This window comes from Lingula anatina, chromosome 5, assembly GCF_051362555.1.
Source record: "Lingula anatina isolate TDL-2025a chromosome 5, LinAna3.0, whole genome shotgun sequence".
In the NCBI taxonomy this organism is placed as follows: Eukaryota; Metazoa; Brachiopoda; class Lingulata; order Lingulida; family Lingulidae; genus Lingula; species Lingula anatina.
The window spans coordinates 9,435,039-9,462,575 of record NC_141771.1 but is presented as its reverse complement, the minus strand read 5'-3'; the positions used below and the strand labels follow the sequence as shown (position 1 = coordinate 9,462,575).

The 27,537-nt window shown below is 36.4% G+C and overlaps 1 protein-coding gene across 15 annotated transcripts in view; it reads right to left on the bottom strand.

Moving 5' to 3' along the window:
• LOC106150906 (uncharacterized) overlaps window positions 1-27,537 on the bottom strand; it is a 51,066-nt gene that overhangs the window by 13,209 nt on the left and 10,320 nt on the right. For 7 of the 15 annotated variants that reach the window (XM_087012590.1, XM_087012583.1, XM_087012593.1 and 4 more), the window contains 9 exons: window positions 19,835-19,901; window positions 8,907-9,093; window positions 8,292-8,493; window positions 6,914-6,946; window positions 5,144-5,372; window positions 4,762-4,922; window positions 4,111-4,552; window positions 3,652-3,846; window positions 2,813-2,887 (listed from right to left, as the gene is read on the bottom strand). In XM_087012590.1, the coding sequence (XP_086868716.1) occupies window positions 2,813-2,887; window positions 3,652-3,846; window positions 4,111-4,552; window positions 4,762-4,922; window positions 5,144-5,372; window positions 6,914-6,946; window positions 8,292-8,493; window positions 8,907-9,076 (1,507 nt within the window). In that variant the 5' untranslated portion in view covers window positions 9,077-9,093; window positions 19,835-19,901. Of the gene's footprint in view, window positions 1-2,812; window positions 2,888-3,651; window positions 3,847-4,110; window positions 4,553-4,761; window positions 4,923-5,143; window positions 5,373-6,913; window positions 6,947-8,291; window positions 8,494-8,906; window positions 9,094-11,109; window positions 11,478-17,434; window positions 17,454-19,834; window positions 19,902-24,818; window positions 24,929-27,537 lie in introns of those variants that run through there. The other 8 variants (XM_087012595.1, XM_087012598.1, XM_087012585.1 and 5 more) reach the window with 7 other exon arrangements.

Sequence of the window (27,537 nt, the reverse complement as noted above, 5' to 3'; positions counted from 1 at the left end):
AGTTCAACATGTTAATTTGAAACATTGAGGACCCGTTAGTTCTCCCATTAAAGTATTAAGGTACAACATCAACTAAAAAGAAAACATAAAAGCAGTAAGTACCAGGGTCATACAAGTAAGGAGGAAGTCATGTTAACAAATCTGTTATTATGGCATTACTTGGTTAGTTGTGTAGAGCTTTAGTCAAGACTATGTCAAGAAAATGGCAAAACTGGCTTGGAATATAACTATTATAAACTAGAGGATCAGAGAGGCGATACCGCCTCCGGATATTGTACCACCAGCTGGAGTAAGCGCATTCGAATGGACCCCCCCCCCCCCCAAAAAAAAAAAGGGACACCACAACCAGTCTTGTCCTTGACAAGCTCTATGCAATAAACAAGAATTCTCAAAGTATGAAAAAAATATATATATAACATAAAAATGGTCCAGTCAAGCGGATTTTCCAAGTGGCCTGTATTTTCCTAACATTGATCACTCCTGTGATTTTCTGGACAATAGGCCTATTGGTTTTCCTTGAAATGAGTTATCAGTGTTGCATATATGCTGACAAAAGAGAAAACCAAGGGGCAACACTGGGCATATCTCTGCTAGTTTTGAAGATGTCAGGGGCAAGAAAATATGCAAAGTTCAGTTCATGATGAAAAAGTAGGTCAATTTCAAGGTCACAGTATATGACTTTCTATTCAAGTTCAATAGTAACTATGGGCATTTCCTTGCCAGTTTTGGAAATGTAAAGGCCAGAAAACATGTAAAGTACAGTTCATCATAATTAGTAGGTCAAAGGTCAATTTCAAGGTCACAGTTAGATTGCCAGTATATGACTTCCTATTTAGGTTCAATAGTAACTATGGGCTTATCTCTGCCAGTTTTGGAGATATAAAGATCAGAAAACTTGCAAAGTGCAGTTCATCATGAAAAGTAGGTCAAAGGTCAATTTCAAGGTCACAGATTACCAGTATATGACTTCCTATTCAAGTTCAAAAGTAACTATGGGCACATCTCTTCTAATTTTTGAGTATTTCACATTTTATTTTCACCACTGAATTTAGGATGTTGAACTTTTTATAAAGTGCAATGCCTAAGCCGTATTGAAAACAAAAAAATAGACACCACCCCGAGTGTTGCCCTTGACAAGTTCTACAAAATGCATAAAACAAGAGGTCTCTAGCATTAACGGTACCAGAATTAGACAGAGTTTTCAGTTTCGGCATCTAATGGCCGCTGCTACCATGAAAATGCACCGATTGACCCCAAACTCACGAAAATGAAAGATGACCCTAAGGGTATCACCTGCCCATAATATTATAGGTAAGATCTGTTTAGTTTCTGAAAATCGGCTGAAATAAAAATTTTCTCGCAAAAAAATTCCTATTTTTAGAAAATTTTGGCCCGTTTGACCTTGAAATAAAGGTCAAAGGTCAAATCCAAGGGCATATTTGAAATCCTCACATATGACTTTCGGTCAGCCATCTGTAGAAATTTTTCCCATAATTCCATCGGTTTGGGAGATATTTAGCATTGAATTTTCAAAAATTTTGACAAGGGTGCGTTTCAACGAGCGTCACGCCCAGGTCAATGCACCAACTGAGACCAAAAAACCTGGGTGTTCAAGTTGAGATTATATGTGACCTAAATCCAAGAGATGGGGACACAGGTCCTTGCGGTCTAAGAGGAGAAGCGGTAACGGTGACTTGTATCCCACGTCATCCTGCGGAGCCGCAGGAGCCGCAGGAGCCGGCGGAGCTGTACGAGACGGGTCGGGACTAAAACCATGAGTACAGCCAGCGTACAAGCTGGTGGTACTAATAAAAGATGTGAGCCTGGGGATTTTCTCTGAGTAGATTCGTAGGAAATCTCTGGATATTGTGAAAAGATAATATAAAGATAATGTAATATAAAGATTAAAAGACATGAATATGCATACTAGTATATCTATCTATCTACCTATCTCACAGTGTGTGTGTTAAGATTTTTATCTTAAATATTATTTCTTGGAATGAATGTTACCAAGTTAAAATCAACTAGAATATCTACAAAAAACATGGCATCAACTTATATTTAAATCCTGCGCTAAAGCAAATCAAACAATTCAGCCTAGATAAGCTTAGCTTATTAAATGTAAAACAATGTATTAATTAAGTTACAAGCAAAGAAAACTAATACCTCAACAAAAGCACTATAAAATGATCATTTTTCAAGATGAAAAAAGGATGTATTTAAGCAAATTTTCTATAAGTTAATAAGATAAAGCATATTAAGTTAAATGCACAGTGCCAAAATTGACAAAATATTACTGAAATGAAATTATCTGAAGAGACAATACTATAATATCAAAGACCAATCCCATAGAAGTCGGTGCTAATTGGATGTTAATTTAAACTAATAAAGACTGCATATAAGCAAACTGAAAATATTAGAAATTAAAAGCTAGAAACCATGATTCACAAACTGAAAAAAATATGAAATAAAATCTCTAATGCCAAAGCTGAAATCATGAAAAAGGTAAATTAAGCTACAACCTGGCAAACGTAAATGAAAAAATTGAAAGAAAAAAAAAAGACTTCAAGCTGCAATCCATAGCAAGCAGAATACAATCAGATATGCAGTTTGCTTTTTATTGATTCAAAATATCAAAGAAAACAAAGATGGATACATAATCATGCTGCAAATCACAGCAATCATGCTACTGAGGTGCTGGTAGGTACTGTGGCAAGTGTAAAGTCATGCCAGAAGGGTGCAGGTAGGTACAACAGCAGGTGAAAACTAGGGTACAGTGTGAGGAAGACCCACACTGAGTCTCCCTTCTTACCATTAGCTTTTACTTTAACTCCTGGTTTTGGAGCAGCTTTGGTTTTATGACTAGGCGGTCTGTAGGGTTTCACACCTGAAATCACAGCAGGTCTCATCAAAATGTGGCAAAATATATTCATCTTTTAAAGGAAAAAAATTATGTCACCCGACTTGCATGACACAATATGACTGGTGATATGAGATAATGTTTCAGTCATTCAGATACCTGCAGATCTGGCAGTCACTCTCTAAAATGATGTCCTACATCTGAAATTAAGTGGATTATGGTTCTGAGGTCACAATCCAGAATTTATATGACAATAAGACTGTCCATATAAATTGCATGAGTGTTCCTGCCTTTTTTAACACCTGAAAAAGTTTTGTATGATAATGCTGATGGACAAACACAAAACTTGTATTAACAACAGTTAATTTCATTAAAAGATGACATGTTATTTACCATGAACCATACCTAAAACTAGTTCTACTATCTTTAATGTTGTCTATAGCACATGTAAGTAGGGCACCATTACCACCAAAAACAGGCATAAATTGGTATAGAAAATGTAAATATACCACCTCTCATAATCATTGTTGCAATACACAAATCTTTAAAAGTCTTCATATATAATGGAAGAAAACCCTATCTGTCATGTTGTGAGTTACACCTGTCATAGTTCATTACTGTTAGATCTAAAACAAAGAGACAGCACTTTCAGGCGATTAAGTCATATACAAGCATAGACATTCCCCTATCTTGTAATCATTCATTAATACAAAAATAACATAATAACTTTCAGAAAAGCCAACAGATTATACCCAGGGTTGTCTGAAAGGTCAAGGTTATGTTACACTCACCAGGTGGCGGTGGTGGTGCGGGCGCCTTTCTCCGGCCACCCTTGGCAGTTGCTGTTCCTTTTGTGGGCGATGGCTTTTCAGGCGTGCGTGCATCAGGCACATCCTCTGAGAGTCTTGAGTTTGTGAGAGTTTCTGTGGAAGTATTCACTGAAGGATGTGGACTGCTATGGCTTCCCATGGATGATGGTTCGGGACCTGACATTTCGATAAGAAAATATTACACTTTGTTTGTAAATTTCATAATGGTTTTAATAGTAAATACAATATGTGAGTTTTAAGAGACCATTAATTAAAATATTTGTATATCTGGATGACCTTGATACATTTCATTATTTACCAGAACAGCATCAAGTTATAATTTCCATATGCAAAAAATGTCTGGTCAAAAAATATGCTTCCCGATCTATATAATCTGCTGATATAAAAAGTGTTACATGTGAAACTGTGAGTTTTGCCAACCTAAATCATTGCTCTCCAGAGATGTTGCATCTAAACTCGTCTTCATCTTGTCTCTATGTGAATCTGGTGACTCTGTAGGACTAGACGGCGACTCATGGTATCCACTGGAGTCTGAACTATTTCTGGAGTGAAGTTTATTAGTCACTGGCAAGTTTGGCAGAGGTGAAAGACTATTAATCTCTTCAGTTGGTTCTGTCTTGACTGGAATCTCCCTAGATGGAGCCACCTGTTGTGGTGGAGGTGCTGGAGCAGCCCGTTTTTTAGCATGGGGCTTCCCAGGCCTCGGCAGTGAGGTTGAGCTGCCAGGCTGCATGTGCTGAGGGGCTGTTGATAAAACCGATGTTGATACGGTTTGTCTGGGTAACTGCTGGGATGAGTGGGTTCCATTTGAAGGGGGGAGTGATGAAGTGGAGGTTTTTTGAGCACTGTTACCAGCTTCAGCCTGGAATAATAGTGGATGGTTGTAGTCTTCATCTCAAAATCTAAACATCATTCCTCAGTGGATATAAATAATTAATTTACGGAACCTTAACAAAAGAGAAAAAAGTTACCTGTTTGTTAAATTGTTAAAATGCCATTCCTTTGGGCAGTAAATTCAAATGACCTAATATTACAGTAATTAACCAAAAGTGGAAAAGCTTCATGTCTTACTGGCTTAAATTTAGCTTTATCCTTCTTCATAAAAGAGAAAAATCCCTTTTTCTTCTTCTCCTTCCCATCAGGCATGAGGGTGCCGGAGCTAGGGTTTTGCATTGCACTGAGAGTCTTTTGAGCATATATAAGATCTGTTGTTGACTTGCGAAAATTGGGAGCTGCAGGACAGAAATATCATCAAGTTATTGTTTTAATTCGATGTTTCATTAACAAGAGAAAGGTATATTAAATATGAGCAAAGTCTGCGCTTAAATCAGAGTTTAAATAGTGACTTTCACTACTTCTATATACCAGACTTACAGTACAGTACTGGTACCTAGTACATAAATGTTAGAGAGCTGTTTATACCAATGGCTCTTCTACAACTCTTACCGCTTACCTTTGACAGTAATGAGATTGATCTCATTTGTTTTGGGGTAGTCACTCAGTTTAGTAGACATATCCAACTGTCTATCTGGCTCATTGATAAGTCGAAAGTCATATCGTGTGGCATCCATGTTTTTCTCATCGCAAACCTGTTTGTATATCTCCGCCAGTGTTTTGTTTGGGTTGACTCTGGAAACATGTTTCTGTTTTCCTGGCAAGTTCACTGTCAGCCGTATGGTAACCTTAGGAGATGAAAACAGGAAATCATTTAACACTGTGACCATGAACTGTGGTCCAGTAGAGGGATACAACTCCAACATTGTATCATTCAGCCTCTACACTGTAACTTCTTGTATTGATGTAACAGTACCTTTTGTCTATACATTGTATTAATCTGTCTACACACTGTAACTTTCTCCTTGCCAGCGACCTTACTAGTAAGATTATAATTAGGTCAATTGAGAAGAAGGCAATGTTGTCAGTAGCAAATATTCATGGTGCATTCAACCAAGCATTATTTTTTTTCAAAAGGTTTGTGTGTTGTAACTTTGAATAATGTTATGCCAAGGGTACTTGAGCCATGAATTAATATTATACAAAGCCATTATACAAAGAAGGTATAATTATACTTGAACTATAAATTGATATGCTTGGTTGCATTAGAGTAGTCCCACAGTGTTATTTAGTCAGTCAGTTATATTTAGTCAAACAGACTTAGAAGAAGTACTATAAGTAGAAAATCCTCTTCTTTTTTTTTTACATTTTTCCTGGGGGAGAGGAGAAGTAGAAGTGGGTCCAATTTACAAACTAAAAAGTTGCATCAATACCCTTGAACTTATAACTTCTTTACATTCTGCCATGTGCAAGTTCACAATCATTTGCAAGCTGTTTTAAATTAAAATTGCCACATTTCATGCTTGGACTGCTTTGCTACAGCAATAATAGTTAAATTGCAAAGTTGCATGATTTATAAATCATTTTTTAGAAAATTAAAGGAACAGATATTCTTATTATGACTGAATGAAAATATGAAAATGTAATCTGCTTGTCAAATTCTATTAGTAAATGCTTGCATGAGTTTGGCTATTGGGCTGTTAACTTTGAGTGAAGTGTCAATGCACTCAGATGATAATTTGGCTGAAATTCTCTGCATGTTAGAGCACCTAGAAACAACAATTAAATCTATCATCATCACTGGAGATCAGAATCATAAAGAAAGCCCTCTGGCCATGCTTTTCTTTGAAGAAGTGGTATATGAAGCATTAAGTCAACTCTTGTTTAAAATGTATAAAAACTTCTGAAAAGCAAAGTTTTGTACAGCACCATATGCAATTATTGTTGAATTAATGCCACAAGCTGAAAAAATTCCACAGCAAGAATTATATTAAGTAAATCACTAAAGAAGATGCATATTATGATTTACAAATATTGGTCTATTTCATAATTAAAAGAAACTTGATTATATAAAGATTTTATAGCATTTTGCTTAAAGCAATTTGAACAAGAGAATAAAAACATATTAGCACCAAAAGCACTGAATTTCATCAATGTTCATAGTTGTTTATCTAAATATAACTAAGAAATCTTTGTTCATTACATCAAATACAGAGAGTGCTTTAAAAATTAGCAAATTCTAAAACATTATTAGTTTTAATTGATAGTAACTTAGAACTGCAACCTCAAACAAACAAATCTTCTTGCAAAAAAGATAGAAACAACAATAAAATAACTGACACTCTTTATGCATCCTATAATATTACACTTCAGACAGGCCAAGTCTTACCATTGGCACATTGCCAGGAGTTCTTCTGTGTGCCTGAATAATTCAAAACAATGACTTTCAGTTCTCAATCCTTATAGCTTCAAATCTATGTTAGTATTTGCAGATTACCTTCCTTCACAGCAAGTGTGATTTTGAAATGAGACAGAGTTTCAACAGATTTCATAGCGACAACAACAGTAACTTACTTTAATTTGCTAATATACACTTCTGTTCAGTCTGCCATTATACTTGTTGAAAATAATCTCATGGAAACAATCACACTTTATAAATAAAAAATTGTGGAAATCTGCAGGGTTCATAACTACTATTACATGGCTTTATAAATACAGAAAAGTAAGCTGGGTAATAACTTATAAGCTATATCTAAACATAAACCGTAGCTAAAACCAGTATAAAATTTTCAAAACCATCTCTGAAAAATTAATAAAAATAAACGTGACCTTGCAAAGCACCCCGGGAATATAATAAACTCAAATTTTCAAATATCTAAAAAGTCACATATTTGTGCATATAGCTCTGCTCCATTTCTGGGTAATCTATTAAGCTTATTGTTATTACATATTCTGATATACCGTATGTTAAAATGGTGGCTATCATAAATGGTACAGGGCAAGGTATCAGAAAAGAAATAATGTCAAAGTTGCCTTAACTTTAAAACTAAAAACTTTTTAAATGAAATTTTCAACACTGTCAGGATAATATTGTATATCAATCTACTAATAAGGTTTACAACACTGGCCATTTTTTTTGTGTGTGTGTAAAAGGTGATGCCTTCATTCAAATAAACCCTTCAGATTGATCTTGGCCAAATTTCATGATCATTAAATATTTTTCTGTCTTAAAGTTAAGAACAACTTCTGACATATGTTTCTTTGTTTCTCCTTTGTTACACAGGTAAAAAGTATGGTCCTCTCACACTGAGATTTGGTCATACTTTTAATATAATATAGTCAGGGAAGGGGAGAGAAACAAAAGGACAAAAAACAAAATAAACCTTTTTTTGCAATGGAATGTGCAGCAATTATGGTTGTCTAACATAGTTCCTCATTTACGTTAACATAATAATAAAGCTGTAATGTTATATTGCGGTAAAAGCATATGGTCATAATATAGAACAACAAGAACGACTGTACTGTTATTTGTCCTTATATTCAGAATCAAAGACAGAGGCACACTTAACGGTTATCTGCAATGTTTACTTTACCAAGTCATAAAACGGTTACAGATAAAGTCGTCTGACACCAATACTAGTAAACAATGCTCTGTGGTATAAGCGATAAAGACATGACTTCTGATATGCAATTAATTAGGAATAATTATACTGTTTGAAAGACACTTCCACAATTTTTTTTAGTTCAGTCTAATAAAATATACCTACCTCAAAGTTGTAGTTTTTCTTTTTATTCAGATCCTTCTTGGATACCAGGTAAATTCTGGTTGTGCCTAGGGAGCCAATGCTCTGGCTAGCTTTGAATTCAATGGGGCGACCTGTATCGTCATTGAAAATTTGTATCACATGACTTGTAGGGCTGAGCTTATTGGCCTTTGCAGCCTGCACAAGGAAGTCCATTACAGGAATGCTGGGAAGAAAATTGGAGAACAATTATCATTATTCATTCAATTAGCTGGTTTCAAACAAAAAATAAGTTAATAAAAGAGTTTTGTGCTTCTGGTGATTTTAACACGCCAAGCATTGTATCTGGAAAATATTTGAGTAGTTCTCAATACGTATATAGCACTGATAGGAGATAATTTTTTTAAAACTAGGCAAATATATTTTAGGATACTGTGAGCTTTGTATAACTTCATTTTCAACCATCTGAAAACATTCTCCAGCAAAGCACAATCACTTTCCATTTCGCTTCCTACATTGCTGTCACAACTAACACAATTCACTCATACTGCTATCACAACTAACACAATCAACTCACACTGTTGTCACAACTAGCACAGTGAATCAACACTCCAAACAAAACAATCACAATTAACTCACTGGGAATCCACTGTCATCTCATTTTGCTGTCCACCAGGTAGCACCACAGTCAAGTCCACCTTTCCTTCCTCATCGCTCAAAATCTCATCTGTGAGCTCGTGGCTAGGCGCCAGGGCACCAGGGATACCGCCATTGGTCCCCTGGGGCTTAATGGCCGCCGCTGTGCTCATGTTGACTATGGCGTTATCTGTAAATAATGATAAACAAGGGTTAAAAAACAGTATGAAAGTCCACATCCACCCCGAAACTATACTTATTCAATACTTTTGTCGATAAATATCTATACATATTGTAAGTGAATTTTATTTTCTGTAATAATTCCATAATTCACTGGAATTTGGATTTTTTCAGAAAGGTTCACTGAGGTAAAACAGCTTAAATGGCATGGCAGTAATTAATCTCCTCAGTAAGCTACTGTATTATTGCAAAAAATTTCAACATCAGTCTTAAGAATGACAGGTCAAACATTCAAGCACACTGGCATAGTATGAAAGATAAAGATAAGACTCCTTCTGTCAATAATTACAGAAGAATTTCCTACCACAACAAACCTTATGTTGTGTTAAAATTCCTCTTAGTAGTGAAAGTAGAGTAAAAAAAAAAAAAAAACCTTAACAGCTGTTGAGTTCCTGGAAATGTTCACCGAGTTTATTTGGTAATAATTACTAGTATAATAGTTCACCTGAACAATGGCGTTCAAGTTCAAACAAAGTTTAAAATTGTGTTCAAGACCCTGGACACTTGATGATGAAAATGTTGCCAGTTGTTCATGATATAGTGAAACTCCATTTCTGTTGAAACACAGCAAAAAGACATCACTGTAACTATGTGGCATTATAAAACACAGATCACTTATACAGCTTCCAATTCTAACACACCTACCCAAAAAGCTAGCATCTTTTATTTGAAGTTTCTTTTTCTGGGAAACACATTCAAGTCTCTCTAGTTATTACTAGTAACTTTCTTCCTACAATATCAATTGAGCATCTCTTGCCTCAGTCTCTATGTAAGTACTAGTACTCTATTTTCTACAACAGCTTAAGGCACAGAAGGCTCTTACACTAACTGCTCAATGCTTGTATACTTGTGCTGTGGGAAGGGCTTGAAAACACCCACTTGTGAAGTATACATTGCCGACCATATGCTTTCTTTAAGTTTACTAGTTAATTGTGGCCAAATTCTAGGCAGAGAATTTTGTTCTGCACCCTGCAGTCTTCTACCTCCTCTAAAAAAACTTAAAATTTCATAAACTTATCCAAAGATATTGTGACAGTCTCCTTAGTTTCACTTCAAATGAGTCTTGTTTTTAGATTGTCCCTAGAGTCTATACAGTACTCAACCGAGAAATAGTCTTCTGGACCATGCAAGATTGATTGAATTATCTGCTGTCAGGAAGAGTGAGTGAGAGATAAACGCATCTTAAATGGATCAATAGTGCCTCTAGCATACTGCTAATACAGACTGGAAAAGGCATTTAAGTTAATGCTTTGTACCGCAAGAAATAATATCTCTTCTCATTCATGTTCTACCTTATGGAATGGATCATCATCATTCCACAGCAATTGCATACATCTATTTCTTTAAGAGATATATATGGGACAGCTGTGAAGATTACAAAAAAACTATATCAAGTCACAGGTGCTCTGAAATACCAGTATTGCATCAATCCTATAGATACAGCAGGGAACACTTCCTCAAAGCAGCTCTATCTAGTGAAGTTTACATGACAAAAGAGAGCTGTTTTCTCCCCCAAGGCTACAAACATGATCCCAAACCTTTCAAACTACACATAGCAATGTTATATATACCTGACTCTATCTCTATATGAGTCCTCACATAGCTGTCAATGCATCAGGCGCACCTGGCCAGCCAGCCGAGACTGCTTATAATTCACATGAGACCTTCTGAAGTTAGTGTTATCTCTGATTTCTGTAAACACTGATCAATGAGCTTTCAGAAAATATTGAAAGGCATTCTATAACACATGGAATCTTTCACACGGCCATGATGCTGAGAGAGAGAGAGAGAGAGATAGAGAGAGAGAGAGAGAGAGAGAGAGAGAGAGAGAGAACATTCATATGTCAATGTAAAGTAGGGATTACATACCCAGTTGCACAGTACTTCAATCATTCTGAGTATGAAAAATAAAACAAAATTCCTTAACAGATTAGTGATCCTTATTCACCAGTTTTACAACACAAACCTTTCTTCCAATGTTGTAAAACATACAACAAAACAACATGTCATTGGCACCCCAACATCTTGCCAGTAGTCCATGCCATTCCTGCAAACCAGTAATCATCAGGCAATGGCCATATATGTCTTCATCTGCCCTGCAACATGTAATGATTTCTCAAATCCACATTTCCTTAGGGTCTGATAATCAGGTCAGGCTCCCATGGTACCTCTCTATTGGAAAATTAACCTCAGGAAAAAAATCAACACCATCTTATGCCAGAAGCAAAGAAAACTCAATGGCTTGGATACTTAAAAGGTACCATGTGTCCATCCTAAGGAGTTCTCCAAGAATAGCCACTGGTCAAAGCTTGAACATAAAACACCCGGTTCAAAAACTTAAAAGGTACCTTGCATCCACCTTTAGTATAGTTACCTAATAGTGATCAATTGTAAAGGATTTAACATAAAACATGGAGCCAACATGTGCCGGTACAGTATTGTCAACTTTCATTCTGCGCTGAAGCTGAAGTCAGTTCTAGTTTCTAGTTACATGTAACAATCATGAGATCAGCGAAGGTAGTGAGGCATGTCCTGTTGCAAATGTCCACTATAACAGTAAACTATTCGTATTAGAGAACACATTCATGTTTTCCACAACATTCAAATGTCCTGAATGTTTTTTCTTATGTCCATGGGAGTATAGTCAGTGTTTCTGGTGGAAAGCACTCCCTACATTCTCCAACAGCCTGTATTGTAATCACCTAGAAAGCATATCTTAAGCCAAGACAGGACCATCACAATCATGTCTTTCTTTTCATTAGAACTTCAGCAAGTCTTGCAGCTTGTAGCCCTAATAATAATACATTTAATGCCATGAATTATTTCAAAATAGAAAGTCCTAGGATTACAGAGGCAGCTCCACTCTTCTCTGAAAGTCTCTGCAACATGCTGTACCCTTTTTAGCTTTTGAAGGGGTACCTGTGTCCTGAGAGAAAATTTCCAATGAGTCTGCTTTGTGTGACACGAAAACAGTTTTCTTGCAGTTGGGTCCTAGCAGATAAACTGGAACTTCGAAGGTGTCAATGAGTCATTGACTTGCGCTAGCATCATGTTGTAAAATACTGAATATCCTCTGACACGCATTGTCACATATTTCCAAACCACCGTATGATATGCCGTTCAAAATACAAGAAGATATGGGCCATTCAAAATATGCTATTATTATACCCGTTCTTTTCCATATCTTGCTGGACGGTGGCCTGTGACTGGTGCTGTAATTAGTTAAGTACAAACACCATTTGTATAATGCTTCTTTTCCCTTGGTCCACTCCCCTCTATTGACAAAAACCTGACCGCTTTCTTTCCACAAACAATGGCTACTGGACACCTTAGCTCCAGCGGTCAATTCACACAGGCCAGACTCTGACCGACATGTGACATTTTTGTCTGTTGTTGAAAGCAGAATGGGAACTCAAGGTCAAACACTGTTCTTAATTATAAGATATCAAATAAAACTGGTACAATATTTCCTTTATAAACTGAGTATTACTGATTTATCCTGGGGTGTATCAAATTAAAATTTTTGGTCTTATAGTTGTTTTATTTTTGAGAAACACGTCCCTGAGCTGATACGATGTTTGTACGATCAGGTTTAAGGCTAGTGTGAACACAGTCCAGCACCGCACCCCTGACTGGTCCTGAATGTCCTGTGTCAACAGCATACCTGAACCTTGGCTCTGCTGCATTGTCTGGGCTATGCATTTCACTAATCCACGGCAAGGGCAGATAATTCTTTGTTGAGTTCCCGGTGTGTGGATTTGTGATATTTTTTGAGATTGGTGGCTATTTTTTGAGAGAGAGAGAGAGAGAGAGAGAGAGAGAGAAAAGAGAGAGAAAGAGCAAAATAAAAGGAACAACTTGCATTTTCCTCTTGCCTATTAAAAAATACTTTTGCAACAATATTGTTTATACTGAATAAAGATGTATACAAGTGCATTCACAGATAAGTCGGGCATGTTGGGTTGGCCCTGGACATGCATCTCTACGAAGATTCTTCAAGGTAAACATACATGCAGATGGGTACAGCATGAGGCCCCAGGTAAGAATAGGTAATAGCAGGAATCTGTCCCCTGCTCCTTATGTCAACAACATACCTGCCACTTGTTGTGTTTCACAGCACAAATGTGCACATTTTTGAAGACCTTACAAGCTAACTGCTTGTGTTGCACAGAAAATTACAGAGAAAATACGTTCTCGAAGAAAGAAATAACATTATGGCTACAGCAGGAAAGATTGACTGGTAGTGGGGGGTGGGGGTGTTTTGTAAAACACTGATGGGGGGCAGTGACTTGGACGGGGGTTAGGTAACAGGTTTGGAGAGAGGTTTAGGCTTACCTCAGTACAAACACAGACCACACTCCTGACCTGTGACAGCAACAACAACTGGATTATTTTAAGTCAACTTGGTGTGCTCCTGTGTTATCCTGGCCCCCCTTATCTCTCTCTCTCTCTCTCTCCCTCTCTACATTCACTTTCTCTCTCTCTACGTCTCTTTCTCTCTCTCTATGTCTCTTTCTCTTTCACTCTCCCTATCTCTCTCTCTCTCTCTCTCTCTCTCTCTCACACACACACACACACACACACACACACACACACACACACACAGATTCTTACTCTCAGTTTCTTCCCCACTTGCAAATAAAACTAGATCATTAACAACACACAGATATGTCTCAAGACTTTTCAATTTCAAATCCACACCCAATGTTCTACCATCTTATTGCCTTGCTTACACAACACAACACTGATGAAGGATAAATAACTTCTTATCAACTGCGCATCTAGAAAAGCACTTTCTAAGGAGGAGATTATTTATCCCTCTCTGCATGACAGGTGATAACTGCACAGTTAAATCTCCTTAATACACACGGGACCTCCGTAATATCTGAGCCCCTAGCTACAAAAAAACTTGGGCTATAAAACACCACTGTATTGCCCCTGTCAACCTGTGGTAATTAAGGTGATATATGATGAGGATTACAATTATCATAGCACTATCTGAAGACACGAATAAGATGTCAGGCGGTTGTTATCTCTTATCTACTTTCAAACAATTCAGAGAGAAAGTGTTTTGAAATGCAGTGTGTGTGTGTGTGTGTGTGTGTGTGAGAGAGAGAGAGAGAGAGAGAGCAATTAAATGTTTGTGCTCCAGCATAATGCATAAACATATGCATGCATGGGTACATGAAACAGGAATGTAATCTTTCTCATAGCCTAATGCATATAATGTTATCTGAACAATAAGATATTACCTGAAAACTACCAATACTCAAAGTGGGGTAAAAGGTTTTTCTTGTTTTTAAGTGCAAGGGTTTAATCAACTGAAGCAATATGTCTTCTGCATATATATATATATATATATATATATATATATATATATATATATATATATATATATATATATATATATATATATATGATGTCTAAGGGCTATAATATACTCTAACTTACACTCTATATGTACTGCATGTGCAAGTTAATGATTTAAAGCAGTGTCTCTATTGATGTGCCATATTAATTCTCATCCAGACTTTCACGACTGAACAAAATTGTAAAGCATTCAGTTCTGAGCATTGTTATATTAAAAAAAAAAATCACAAGCAAGTCAGGCAAGTGAGAAGCAAAATTAATTCTCCACTGCTTCTTTTTTTTACACTCCTTTTCAGGCAGAGTGAGTACAAGACTTAACAAGAACAATCTGAAGTTGTTCTTATCAAATGACTCTGGGGGATGTATGAATGAACCAAGGGCTATAATTTACTCTAACACTAACACTGTTTTAAAGAAACATCAAACCTCCATAAAATTTTACCAAGGTTGATTAAACCCCTGCAGTGAAAACAAGAAAAAAAAATTCCTATCCCACCACTTCATTTAACAATTCCATCAAAATCTTCATCCACTGGAAATCTGTGACCTTAAAATGTGAGAAAAAACTAATGCCATTTCACGAAAAACTGTCTTTGTGCATAAACTTGATTTTGCCTGTGGGATTTCTTGATATATCTATAATTCCTGTGAATGCCCATTTGGCCACATTCCCACTCATTTAAAACAGTCTTAATCAGTTTACAAGTTTAATTGATGTTAGATGTATTGCCTGTAATCAAGCTAATGGCAATGCACAGCAAAAGTCCCCACGCCTACTAGTATCTTAAAGCAAAATACAGAGAACAAAAGGTGTTGTTCTGAAAGAAAAATCACACATCTATACCTAAGCAGCAAAGCCACAATTATAACCTAGGGATATATTATCTTTTGGCCAAATCACTAAATTTATACTAAAATCAGGAATACCTTAACATAATTATTATTATTATTATTATTATTATTATTATCATCAACTTAATCCTTCGCCCTTGACCAGAAGGGCAGCAGAAGCAGCAACATGTTAAGACCAGAGTGTTTCTGTCTTACTAATAAAAGGATCTCACTTATTATAAGTTAAACTTAACATTATGCCTAGAAGATCCAGACTTGGAACCTGGCAAAAGAGGAAGGAAGTGAACAGAACTGGACCAGAGCTTGCAGCTTTCTAATCTAGTGAATTACTAGTACTACGGAATTTAATGCCATTTCATTATGTCATTTGAACAAATTATCACTTTTTCCAACTTGTCTATCTCCATAAACTTGCCCATATACAATGGCATTCCCTATAATTCTTGATTTTCCAAATCAGTGAATTCACTTAATTCGTCTTTAATTTGATATTGTATTGTGTATTTCTGTACAAAGTGTCCACCGAGCAGTGATATCATACTCTGTAAAACCAATTTGCAATCATTAACCACAATATTGGCAAAATTGGTGAAATAATTAACAATAATAAAATAAAACAATATAACAGTTTAAGAAACTAGATTATATTTAGGCATCTCCCTCCCTTTTGTAAAACCTACTAGTATTTGACTCCTATGTCAACCTAAGGAGTCTAATTCAAGACAGTCAAAAAAAGGCTCAGTTATATTAAAGGTTTTTCTTTTCTTTTACAAGGCCTAAGATGATATGAACATTTCTCACAATGGAAAAAAGCCATCTGAGTGTAAAAAATACTTTGGTAAGGCCCCCACATCTCCCTGAAAGCTTCTTAAATGTTACCTTACCTTACCTTATGGGTTTTCCAACTCTGAGGTTATCTGCATGTTATTTCTCATATATATCAGAAAGTTCTATATCTCAAATGAGAACTGCATGCAAATGGCTATCAGACAATGAGTTGATACAGAGAGGATAACATGCCTAGTGGTGAGTATAAGGAGATGATAGAAAGTCATAATTGTAATGTTCTTTTAATGTGATACACAGTGAGGACAATGACTCACTTGGTCTGTTGGGTTTAGGATGATTTTTTTTCAAACATTAGCAAAATCCAAGTGCATTTTTACTAGAATTTGACATTCACATGTATATTTTTTAATTTGAGCAAGGATGTCACATGAGCGCTTGCGTGCACATGCCTACTTGCACGGGCAGGCATGTACACATGTGGTCATAGCATCATTACTAAAAGGAACCGTAAAAATCTTTATACATATATATAAATGGAAACTTGTTTAGTAATTCCTCTCAGGCTCCCAAACCCCTTCTTAAAGTATTTTTTTACCTCAGGATATTTAATCATGTGACAGCCACGACCTTTAAAACTCGGTAAAAAACACATCAATATTCCGAGGCAAGCCATACGCGTGTCTCCATTAATTTGGGGTGTCAAAGTACATGACATGAATACAGGTAACATTCTACAATGTGCCTAATGTTATACAAGGACATTTTCTTCAACATCTAATATATATGCTTTCAATATATAAACAGATTACATACTGAGACTGGCCACCCATTTACCAGTACTAAAGAGATATTGACAGTAATGACATCTAATCAAAAACATTACTAGTAATCTCATTTGCTTTGTCTTCCTTTGTTGCATAATTGCCAATTAACCATATGTCCTTTCAGATATACATAATTATTTTAAAAATTAATTAAAAAAAAATTATTCTACAGTGAGTATGAATTACCATAAAAACTTGATTGCATAGAGGGAAAGTCACTGGCTGTCCAAGATGCGCTTAGTTTTTTTTTCAAAAAATAGCTAATTTTTCTCAGCATTTAGCACATCCCAACTGTCAAAATTTTTACCATTTTGGTACCTTAGATCTCTACAGTTTTTATTTTGGATTTTACTCTAAAGACAACTTCAGAACTTTTTTCAGATCAACAGAAAGCAACATTACATGGGTTCCTAACTTCCTTTCGCCAAACAACTGCTGAAAATTTCTCCAACTTACCAAACTACATCCAAACGTCCACCATTTCCAACACTCAGTATCTCCAAAAGGTGTTTATGCTTGGGTTTTACTTTGAAGGGGACTTCTCACTTCCCGTGCGACTTGCTTCCTTACAACCCTAGAGAGCTAAGTACACACACCCATTCATTCTGACCAGCACCAGTGTTGATCTTTTAGTAACCCTAAACCTCTAAGTATATAAACCCTACAATAATGTAAATTGGCTAACTTTTGTGCTATAAATGGGCCATTATACAATAGTGCCGACATTTTGGGTATAAAAGATTTTGGTACTTAGGCAGAGGGCGCTGGAATAAATGTGTAGCATCAAAGCATTTATTTACGTTGACAATGTTTATTTATATTAATATGCACCTAGGAAAAAATCCTGAGTAAAATTAATTATTTTCTTCAAAAGAAAAGTAATCAAAACAGAGTCTGTATTTTTAAGGCCTTTTAAGAAGTGTGTTTTTGGAGGGAGATGTGAGGTTGCTAATATAGTGAACTGGAGGCTGTGCTAAGTGTAGTATTGGGGGGGGGGGGGGGGGGCGCGGCAGGAGAGGGACACCTGCAGAAGGGATGTCTGTACTGCATTTCCTCTCTGGGGTAACGTTGACACTCGCCAATTTAGCCAAATGCTAAAACTGACCTTAGTTGGCTAAAGAAAAAATGGTTGATTTGACTTGTTTTGATTGAATTAAAACCATTTGGAGAAAAAATGAAGAAAAAAAAATTGTGATTTGGCTAAGAGAAAACATTGCCAGTGCTACTCCAGCCTCTTATATAATATAGACAACAACATCTGTCTCCAACCCATCCAGCACCACCCAGATCCTACCAAATCAGTCAACTGTCAAAATGCTCCCAAAATTTTCATCCATTACAAGTCATTTATATCTAATCTAGCTGGTCCATCTGTGTTGTGTACCTATTAACACAAGGTCAACATGAGATATTACAGGTGAGGGACAATAACAGGTCTTATAATTAAGGAATAATTACAAGGGTGGAGTAGTAAAACAGTTAATTTGGGAGGGGGGACAGTGGCTATCTCTGAGAGATCACAGTTAAGCACATGTTGTGTGGTCAGATTCTCCTGTCCTTGTCCTCCCTCCGTCTTTCTCTAACATGGTGGTCACGGTAGATTAGACCATTTATTTGTGGTTGGCGCGTGCAGTGCATTATATAAGGAGGCTTTGGCTTTATTCAGCCATCTGTGACTGAAAGATCCCCCCCCCCCATTTTTTTTTATCCCTTTTGTAATAAAGGGAAAGTGGTATGGAGATACTACTAGCATATACTTATCAAAAGAAGAAAGTCCTGTATTCTTGAAGTCATTCTTATCTTTGAAATTCCCACCTGTATTTGTTCAGTCACAAATGCTCTTGTTACAAAACACATTTTTTCCACAATAGTGCCATGTGAGCAAATATAGAAATGGTAGCCTATTTGGGAGAAAAATCACAACCCCCAAAAAGAAAACTGTCATAATATACACATAAAGAGAGCCCAGATGTAATAAAAACATCCTACTGCCATTGTGGTTCCATCAAAAGAGATGCTTTTTCACCTAAAAGAATCCAGATGCAATAAAAAATATTGCAAGAATTGTTGTGGTAATGTTTAAAGGAATGCTCCTCCTTTTTCTTCATGTTTCATTAAACTAAACACGTGGCGTAAACAATCTTCTCTTACAGCTTATCATACCAAGGAAAAAATGCAAACTATATAACTATACATCTACTAGTATTCTGTGTCCAAGACCCCATTTCCATAGATTTTAGAACGACCTATCCCTGTGGGGAGTCTCACTAGATAACTGTCAGCTTAGCCTGCTTATGCGTCTGTCCAGCCTACTAAAAGCTGTAAGGGGGTAATTAACTATGGTGCGCGCTCGGTTGACTGCAATTTAGCGTGAACCCCCTGGGAGTTAGGTCAATCTATATCCTAATCTCTGGATTGATCTAAATCTCTGGGAATGCACCCCAAGACACCTGTGATAACATTAGTAATGGAGATATATGATGCATATGTTGTCTGGCTGGGTATGAAGAAGACACAATGACAAATATCGTGTTAAATGAAAATGTGAAAAGAATCTACATGCACATCATACTTGATGCACAGATGTTTACTGTAAGTGACTGAGATGAAATCATTGTCAACAACTTGCTCTCAGCCATCTTCATGGAGGAATTCTGTCTATAAAGGAGCACAGATTCTCTTCTCATATCAAGATGTTTTTCTCTGATCATGAGTGACAAAAAAGAAAAAAAATAATTGCATTACCCTGTAATTCAGGGTCCTGTGTCTAAACTGACATTATTTGATAGGCAGTGGCTATATTAGACACAAAAATAAATGAAATGCGAGGAAAATAAAAACATTTACAGTACTTACTAACTGCTTGTTACTTCTTTGGACTAGAAGGTGCTTGCTATCTCTTCATGCTTATTGTGACTTGCTGCTGAAAAATATGTACTACTATAAGTAAAGCAACACCCTTTACTTCTTTGTCAGGTCAACTACTACTAAGCATGGGTTAAAAAAAAAAACAACAAAAAAAAAAAAAAAAACACTATTTTTCTAAAAAAGCAATGCTTCTAATTTGGCTTGAGAAATCTTGTATTTTGATGTGGCAAAAGCCAAACTGCTCAGCAATTCTGACTAAGAGAAGGCCATCCTTTCATCCTAGTACTAGTATGTAACTACTAGTAGAGTGACATTCAGAATTATTTTTTTTAGTAATAGTATTCTAAGCTACTAAGTAGTAGTAGTAGTAGTAGTAGTAGTAGTAGTACTACTACTACTAATAATAATTACTATTATTATAATCAGAGACAGCTTTTCTGCCAATTTGATCACCTTTTCAACAACCTGTCGCCACCCATTCACCATTACCAATCATCATAGCACCTTTTTCATGGTTGCTATCTTCCAAAGCAACATTGTGAATATCCAAAGAAAATGCAACTGCTAGTATTTTCAGATCCCCAAGTCTCATTTCCAATTCACTTACATCCCCCTGCAGTGAATACAGCCCGACCAAAAGACCAATTTGAATTTTATTCCCTGCCAAACTGCAGTTTGATGGCATCATTAGATGTGATTCTATTCTTAATGGCATAACTGCATGTCACTCGACAGAAAACACCAGTATGATGCTTCTGTAACAAAGTTATGGAGAAATGAAATATTGACTGCATCTAGAAAGTAGTCTGTGTATTTGTTATTTTTTCTCTCAGCTTAAAAAAGTGTGTGTGTGTGTGTGTGTGAGAGAGAGAGAGAGCGAGAGAGAGAGAGAGAGATGTAAAAATAAACTTTTCTGACCATAAAGAAATTTGAACCAAAATGGACAAAGCTTATAATATGTGCCTCTTAAAGCTGTAACGTCAACTCTCCTAATCTCTTGTCATCAATCCCACCGCAGAGGAAGTTGCGGAGATTTCGGTACGGATACTGAACGAAGTGATAAGGAAATGAAAAAGCTGATTTATTCAAAAATCTCAGTGACCAGGGATCAATGTCTATAATATCATGTGTGTGCATTTTGACCAACCTGGAACAATGAAATAAAAATCCACCTTTTTCAGCTAAGTTAAACTCTCCCTGCAAATCCACTCAGTGTAGATGACATCTTTTCTGCAAACAACTGCATAGATTTCTATTTTCTCCCAATCTTTTAATTCCTCCTCATTAAAATGTAAGTTTTCATCCCAGCTGATTAAGTCTTATTGCTGATTTATAATTTAGTGACAATGTTATGAGGAAGTTTTGCAAACAATTAGTCACAAATAAACACAGCTATCCTACCTGAAGAGATGGTAGCAGTCATCAGTATGAGTAAAAATGCCAATGTAATTTGGATTTGCTCAAAGGGCTAATCAACAGACTGAAAATAAAGGAGACAAGGTACCCTTCATTATCATTATGGAATGTATATTTTTTAAATAAGTAGTAAGATACCCAGCAGACTGACATAAGACTGGTTTTTAACTTGAAAGCTTTTATAAAACACGGCCTGGAAAGGCTTAGCGAGGTACGCATACTGTAAATGTCCTGCAAAGATGTGGCTAAAACAACAGGAGGTATTCTCTGGGTGATACGCTAGGCTTTGCCTACAGATATATCTCTTCACTCACATCTACTGTGATCCATCTTGCTTAATGTGGCATATGTCATACTAATTTCTAATGATGTGACACCTATTATAATTAAGAAAAATATGCAATGTCTCTTAAACAGACAGGCAGCAGTGCCAGTAATTTACTTTGAAATTCCATCAAACTGGACTAGAAGGAGGAGAGGGGAGGGGGCTGCATTACCAAGAAATACATACTAGTACTAGTATATATATTTTCATGGTTGCACCAAAGGACCAAGCCAACTCTAATTTTTCATATAATTCTGCAAGTCAACACAGCTGCATACCATCAGCTGAAATGGAAGACGAGAATAACAACACTGTTCTTCATAATGCCATCTCATCATTAAGATGTGACACACAATACTACAATATACTCCAGCCCAAAGACACAGAAAATTATGACCAATATATGCAGTAAAGACCATATTGTGTGCATTATAAACCAATGTTAAGTCTGATCCAGTGAATCACCTACATAAGAATGCATAATAATACCACAAAACTCACCATAAATGTGCTCAAAATAAGCTAAAACATCTATCCATCTTCATCACCTAGTACTTATACAGGCCACCTTATAGAGACAACCACTGGTCCAAAAAAAGATGGATTCCATCAAATTCTATTATCCACAATCAGGCTATTACACTGTATTAGAATAATTCTGGTCTAAGTTAGACCCAGATGTGAACAGCTTTTTAAACACCAGCAGAATGAATCATAACCTAGCAGTAACAGGTGGTGGAATAATCTTCCTACAGGTAAAACTATGGATAATATCATGAAGACACAGTCTCAAATCAATACCTGTCTTCTGGTTTACTGCCGTGATTTACCCCAAATGAAATAATGGGGTTTGGGTACATGAATGGGTGTGGTCAAGGAATGAATGAATGAATGAATGAATGAATGAATGAATGAAAAAAAAAACAAACAAACAAACAAACAAATAAATACTGAGGCCATGATGATATGATTACATCATGAGAATAGTGATGCAAACAAGAGGTGGGTGGGTGGAGGGGGAGGTGGGTGTCCATACCATTAAATTAGCAAATAGAATCTATTCGTTTTTACTATTGTCCAAAAGCGTGAAGAACGCATACCCCTCCTATTCTGTACAGTTTGTAGACAAGTTTGTGAAAATGATGATAAAAAATGGATGACCCCTAAACGAGTAAATCACAGGAGACTGGTTTATAGGTAAACTGAAACCAACATACATGAGTCTACAGGCACGAGTGACATATGACACAGACATATAGATCTGCTTTCACACAACCTGTATCCTGTGCCAAACATGGGCGACATACTGGTGAACATCTAGCCAGGTACATGGTGGACTCAAGTGAGACGAGATGGAACAGCTTCTGTGTGCCGTAATTGTTTTATATCACTTTTAATCTTAAACATATACCAGTAAACATAAAGCAAGATACCTGCATGTTTAAAGATCTGAGGATTCCCATCAAAACAAACAAATACTACCTGGCATTTGTTTACTTCTCACCATCAACAAAGATCTGTGGCGCTTGCACATTATCACATATACATATATCTCTACTAATTGCATGATCATTGCAAACGTATTCCTTCACGCTCAGAAAATAAAACTAATGGAAGCAAAGCTAAGACATTAATGGCTGTTAAAGCAAACCTGTTTGTCTCCAAGCCTAGATCAAAACAAACTCCAAAACATCACCGATGGTCACTTGTTTACCTCGCCACTTTGGTAACTCCTGCAATGGCCGACGCCTTCTCAAGGCGTCTGTCTAACACCTATGACGTACATATGCATTAACACATCAGTTACACACTGCCAGTCAACTCGAAATGAACAACACTTTGGGCATGAAAGGGTATCCATATACCACTCGCTCTATCTCCATTCTCCTCCCATTCTCAAGCAAAGTTAACGTGATATGGATGGAATATCATGAGTGAGCTTTCCCGAGTGTGACGAGGGAGAAAAGGGTCTCCTATTTTTTTGACCAATGACAATATGAATTATCTACAAGATTTATGTTGATTTTTACTTGTAAGAGGTGCATTTGCCAGGTTTCTCATTATAATTATCTATGTTATCTACAAAAACAATGTTTTTAAATACTAGTATTTGGAGAGCCTAAACACAAAGACATCATACATTAAAGATCGTCATATTTTCTTCCCAGTTCTCCTAAAAAAGTTCTAATTAGACAGAAAGAAAAATATTTTTAAATCTTTGTTCTTAAGTACTGTTATTTTGAATTCCATGATGTCGACAAATGGAAAAAGAAATCCTAACACACACACACACGCAATTCTCACAAAACCTTGCCATCAATCTAAGCTTAATCACAAATATCTACTTTTTTTGAAAGGAAAGCAACAAAAAGGAGCCTTTCAAGCTTTGCATATGCAGCAGACATACCGACTTGGTCACAGATGAGCAAGCCAAAGTATTATTAGAGTTTAAAAAGTGCCAGATCATGCCTCACGGGTTGGCACTCGTTTTGAACCCTACAGTTACTTTGATCATTGCCCTAGCTTGAGGCCTAGTAATAACGACCATCACGTCAGGGAAAAGAATTCAAAAAGCACTGTCATTATGCCAGGGTCACTCAGTCTGCCCTAATACAAAAAAGTACTTCTTAAATCTAAGAACCTCCATAATTTTCCAGTTGGTGGGAAATGTCACGACAATTTTGTTTAAAATTGTTTTAAATATATGTGCACAGGACATGAAAAACAGCAATATAACTGAGGTGTACATTAACCAAGTTTTGTGGTTCATTTTCATGCACTTTTATTTCAATGACCCCAACCTTCTCATATGTTGACATGCATCGACTTAGAAATGACCCCCATATTTGGTGTGGTCCAGGAAAAAAAAAGATTCTGATAACTGTTCAGCCGCATCCCTATAACTATGATATAATATAAGTTGAAGAAAATTGCATGGTGCAAATGCGTCCCTAATACTCCAACTTGTTTTTCTTTTCGTTTAGCCTGAAAAAAATGTGTGTAAGAAGTACTGTGCAAACACTGATCAGAACACATAATATCCAATGGTCAAAAATGGCTCTCCCTACCAGACTAATGTAAAATGTTGCATTATTTCCAATCTGAAAAATGCACTATTTCCAATCTGAAAAATGCTGAAATGGTTAAAAGCCATGAGCTACAAAGTAAAAAAGAAGCTGAAAATATAAATCAATCAAAACAGTACCAGTCTCATTTAATTAAACGTCTTACCTGTCTCCAATTATTTTCACTAGTTGAAATACATACAGCTGCAACAGTGGCCAAACCTCTAGCCACCAAAAGGATGAAGGTGTCCACTAATATAAATATATTGTACCTTTATATATTAACACTGATCAAGGGTATCTTTTTAAAACATACCCACCTCCACACGTTAGAACAAGTGCATTACTATGTCAAACCTCATGTCACTAAAATACCCAAAGGTACCATGGACATTTCGTGCAACCACCAAAAGTCCAGAGGGCACCTGCTGACCTATCAATTATGTCCATTTAAACTTATCTGCCTGTGAATTCTCACACTTCCCCTGTCCATGCTGGGTGTCATTAATCCTGACCTGGCCAGTGAAGGTGGACATTAGGCTGACCACACGCCACATTATTGATGACTAGTGTGTGACCAACCTGGACATTAGGACCAGTCTAGATGGTGCTCTGTGATAATACTTGGGTTTCTGCTGGACGTTCAGCATGTGCAAGTATCAGTATCATTTATGATTCTATTCTAATTGTTTCTTATTCAAACTGGTGGAGTAAAACTTAAATCTTCACAGGAAACAAAATTAAAGTACTTGTACATGGCTTGGCAAAAAAGTATAAATAATATAATGAAGTAAAATTTGGTAAGTTGGATGCTTTAGTAAGAATAAGTTTTGCTATTCTACATGCTTATTTTGTCAATCATCTTATTTTTTATTTATTTAAATATAATTTCCTTTTTTCTGTGTGTGGGGGGGGGGGGGGGGAGAGTCTGGAAGAAACTTTGGTTTCCACCTTTTGAAAAGTGGCCATCGAACTAATTGTTCAAAAACTCCTCCTCTATGAAATATATCAAACAGAAACATCCCCATATTGGTAGCAGATAATTGGTACCACAGAATGACCACTACCCTGTGGGTCATTATTACCAGTCTGGATGGTCAGGGATGATAACAGGATGAGTCAGACACTGAGATTAACAACTCAATCATTCTACAATGGCCACTCTCTTTGACAAATGATGCATCTCAGGTGATTAATTTTGATATCACCTTTATTTGCCCATGCCTGCACAAGTAAGGAGTTTATTTAACAGAGGGTCCAGTCCTCAAGATTTTCTCCTGTCTATAAGAGTATTACAGTACCCCCCCCCCCCCCATGCCCCATAAAACATCTTACATCCTCTATTCACGTCCTTTTGATAAAAAATTCTTGATAGGTGCAATTCTTTAATTGGCATTCCTTGACAGACACACACGCAGACACAAAGGAAAATATAAAATTAACAAATAGTCAGAGGGTAAATATTATAGTACTAAAATGGATCTTTTGAAAACAATATGCAAACAAGTATTTTTTCTCTCTCATATTGAAAATGAGTCACTCACATCAACAATACAGTAATTAAACAAGCAAACATTATCTACACTTCATAAAAATGATATAAAGTTCCAATCATATCTCAATTCAACAATACCTGACCTGTTCAATATATTTTCAAAAACTGTCCCTTCATCGCGCCATTGTCTTGCCTCCAGTCATTTCACCCCCGCCTGCCCATAGTTTACAGGGGTGACAAGATAATAACAGTCAAGGATAATCAGTATAAAACACACCTGGGGCCCGTTCACTGTGGTTTTGACAAAGGAGTTTTAAGTTTTTATTTCAGGAAGTGCAGGTTTAAATGCAAAATCCTGCCATTAATCTACAAGTTATTCTATCAGATTCTTTGGTACAACTACTAGTACAGAAAAATCACACTGGGTACTGCAGTCAAGCCTCTACATCCTGAACTTTTTATTCTCTCAAAAACAGAACTTTTGCTAAAACCATACTGAATTTGGCCCTAGACCTAGCCACCAATTGAAAAGGTGACAGATAATTGGAAAAGCACTAGAAGTGCCTGGTACCAGTTCATCTATGGCAGGACTGCGAATTGTTAAACATTTCTTTAATATTAAACATGCACTTCAACCAATATTCAAGATTCAAGGCAGTGACTTCATAAAGAAACCTGAAGTTATTGGAAGGCGTGTCAGAAAGAAGACTAAATTACATATAATTGGGCCAAATTGGATAATGGATTCTAAAAGAAATTGATCAGATGTTAAAAATCCCAAGAGATATCTGATGAGATCATGCAGCATTAATTGCAATCTTGTGGTGAAAGTAGTTCAACTTCACAGACTTAAGCGAACTCAACAAAAGAGGCAACCATTATCATGCTACCTCCTGCCACACCCACATTCAAATTCAAGTTCACAATGTTTTCAAGTTTGCAAAAAGCCAAAGTGCATGAACCACCCTTCATTCCTGGCAGTCAACCTAACTAAAATATATAACTTCCAGCAAAATACCAAGGCTTAAACTGCATGTTACGTATTATATCCCACCCATACCTGACAGTCATATTTTCATGTCTACATATGCAAGTGTCAAACTCAAGAGCACCACGTTCTTATTGCTCTCACAATTAACTGCATACATTCCATGCAAATGTCAAACTATACTGTACTGAACTTATGTTACAAAAAGCTAAATGAAACCACAGACAGTTGTCACTGAACAATTTAGTGCACATGCTAACTAATGGCCAGATTTTACCGAATTGTCAACCCATCAGATGTCACATGACAATCTATTCAAACTGAGATTTAACCACCAAACTTGTGTGCAAAGTGTACAAATATGTTAATGCTAACATTCAAACTCTCTTGAGATAAAAATCA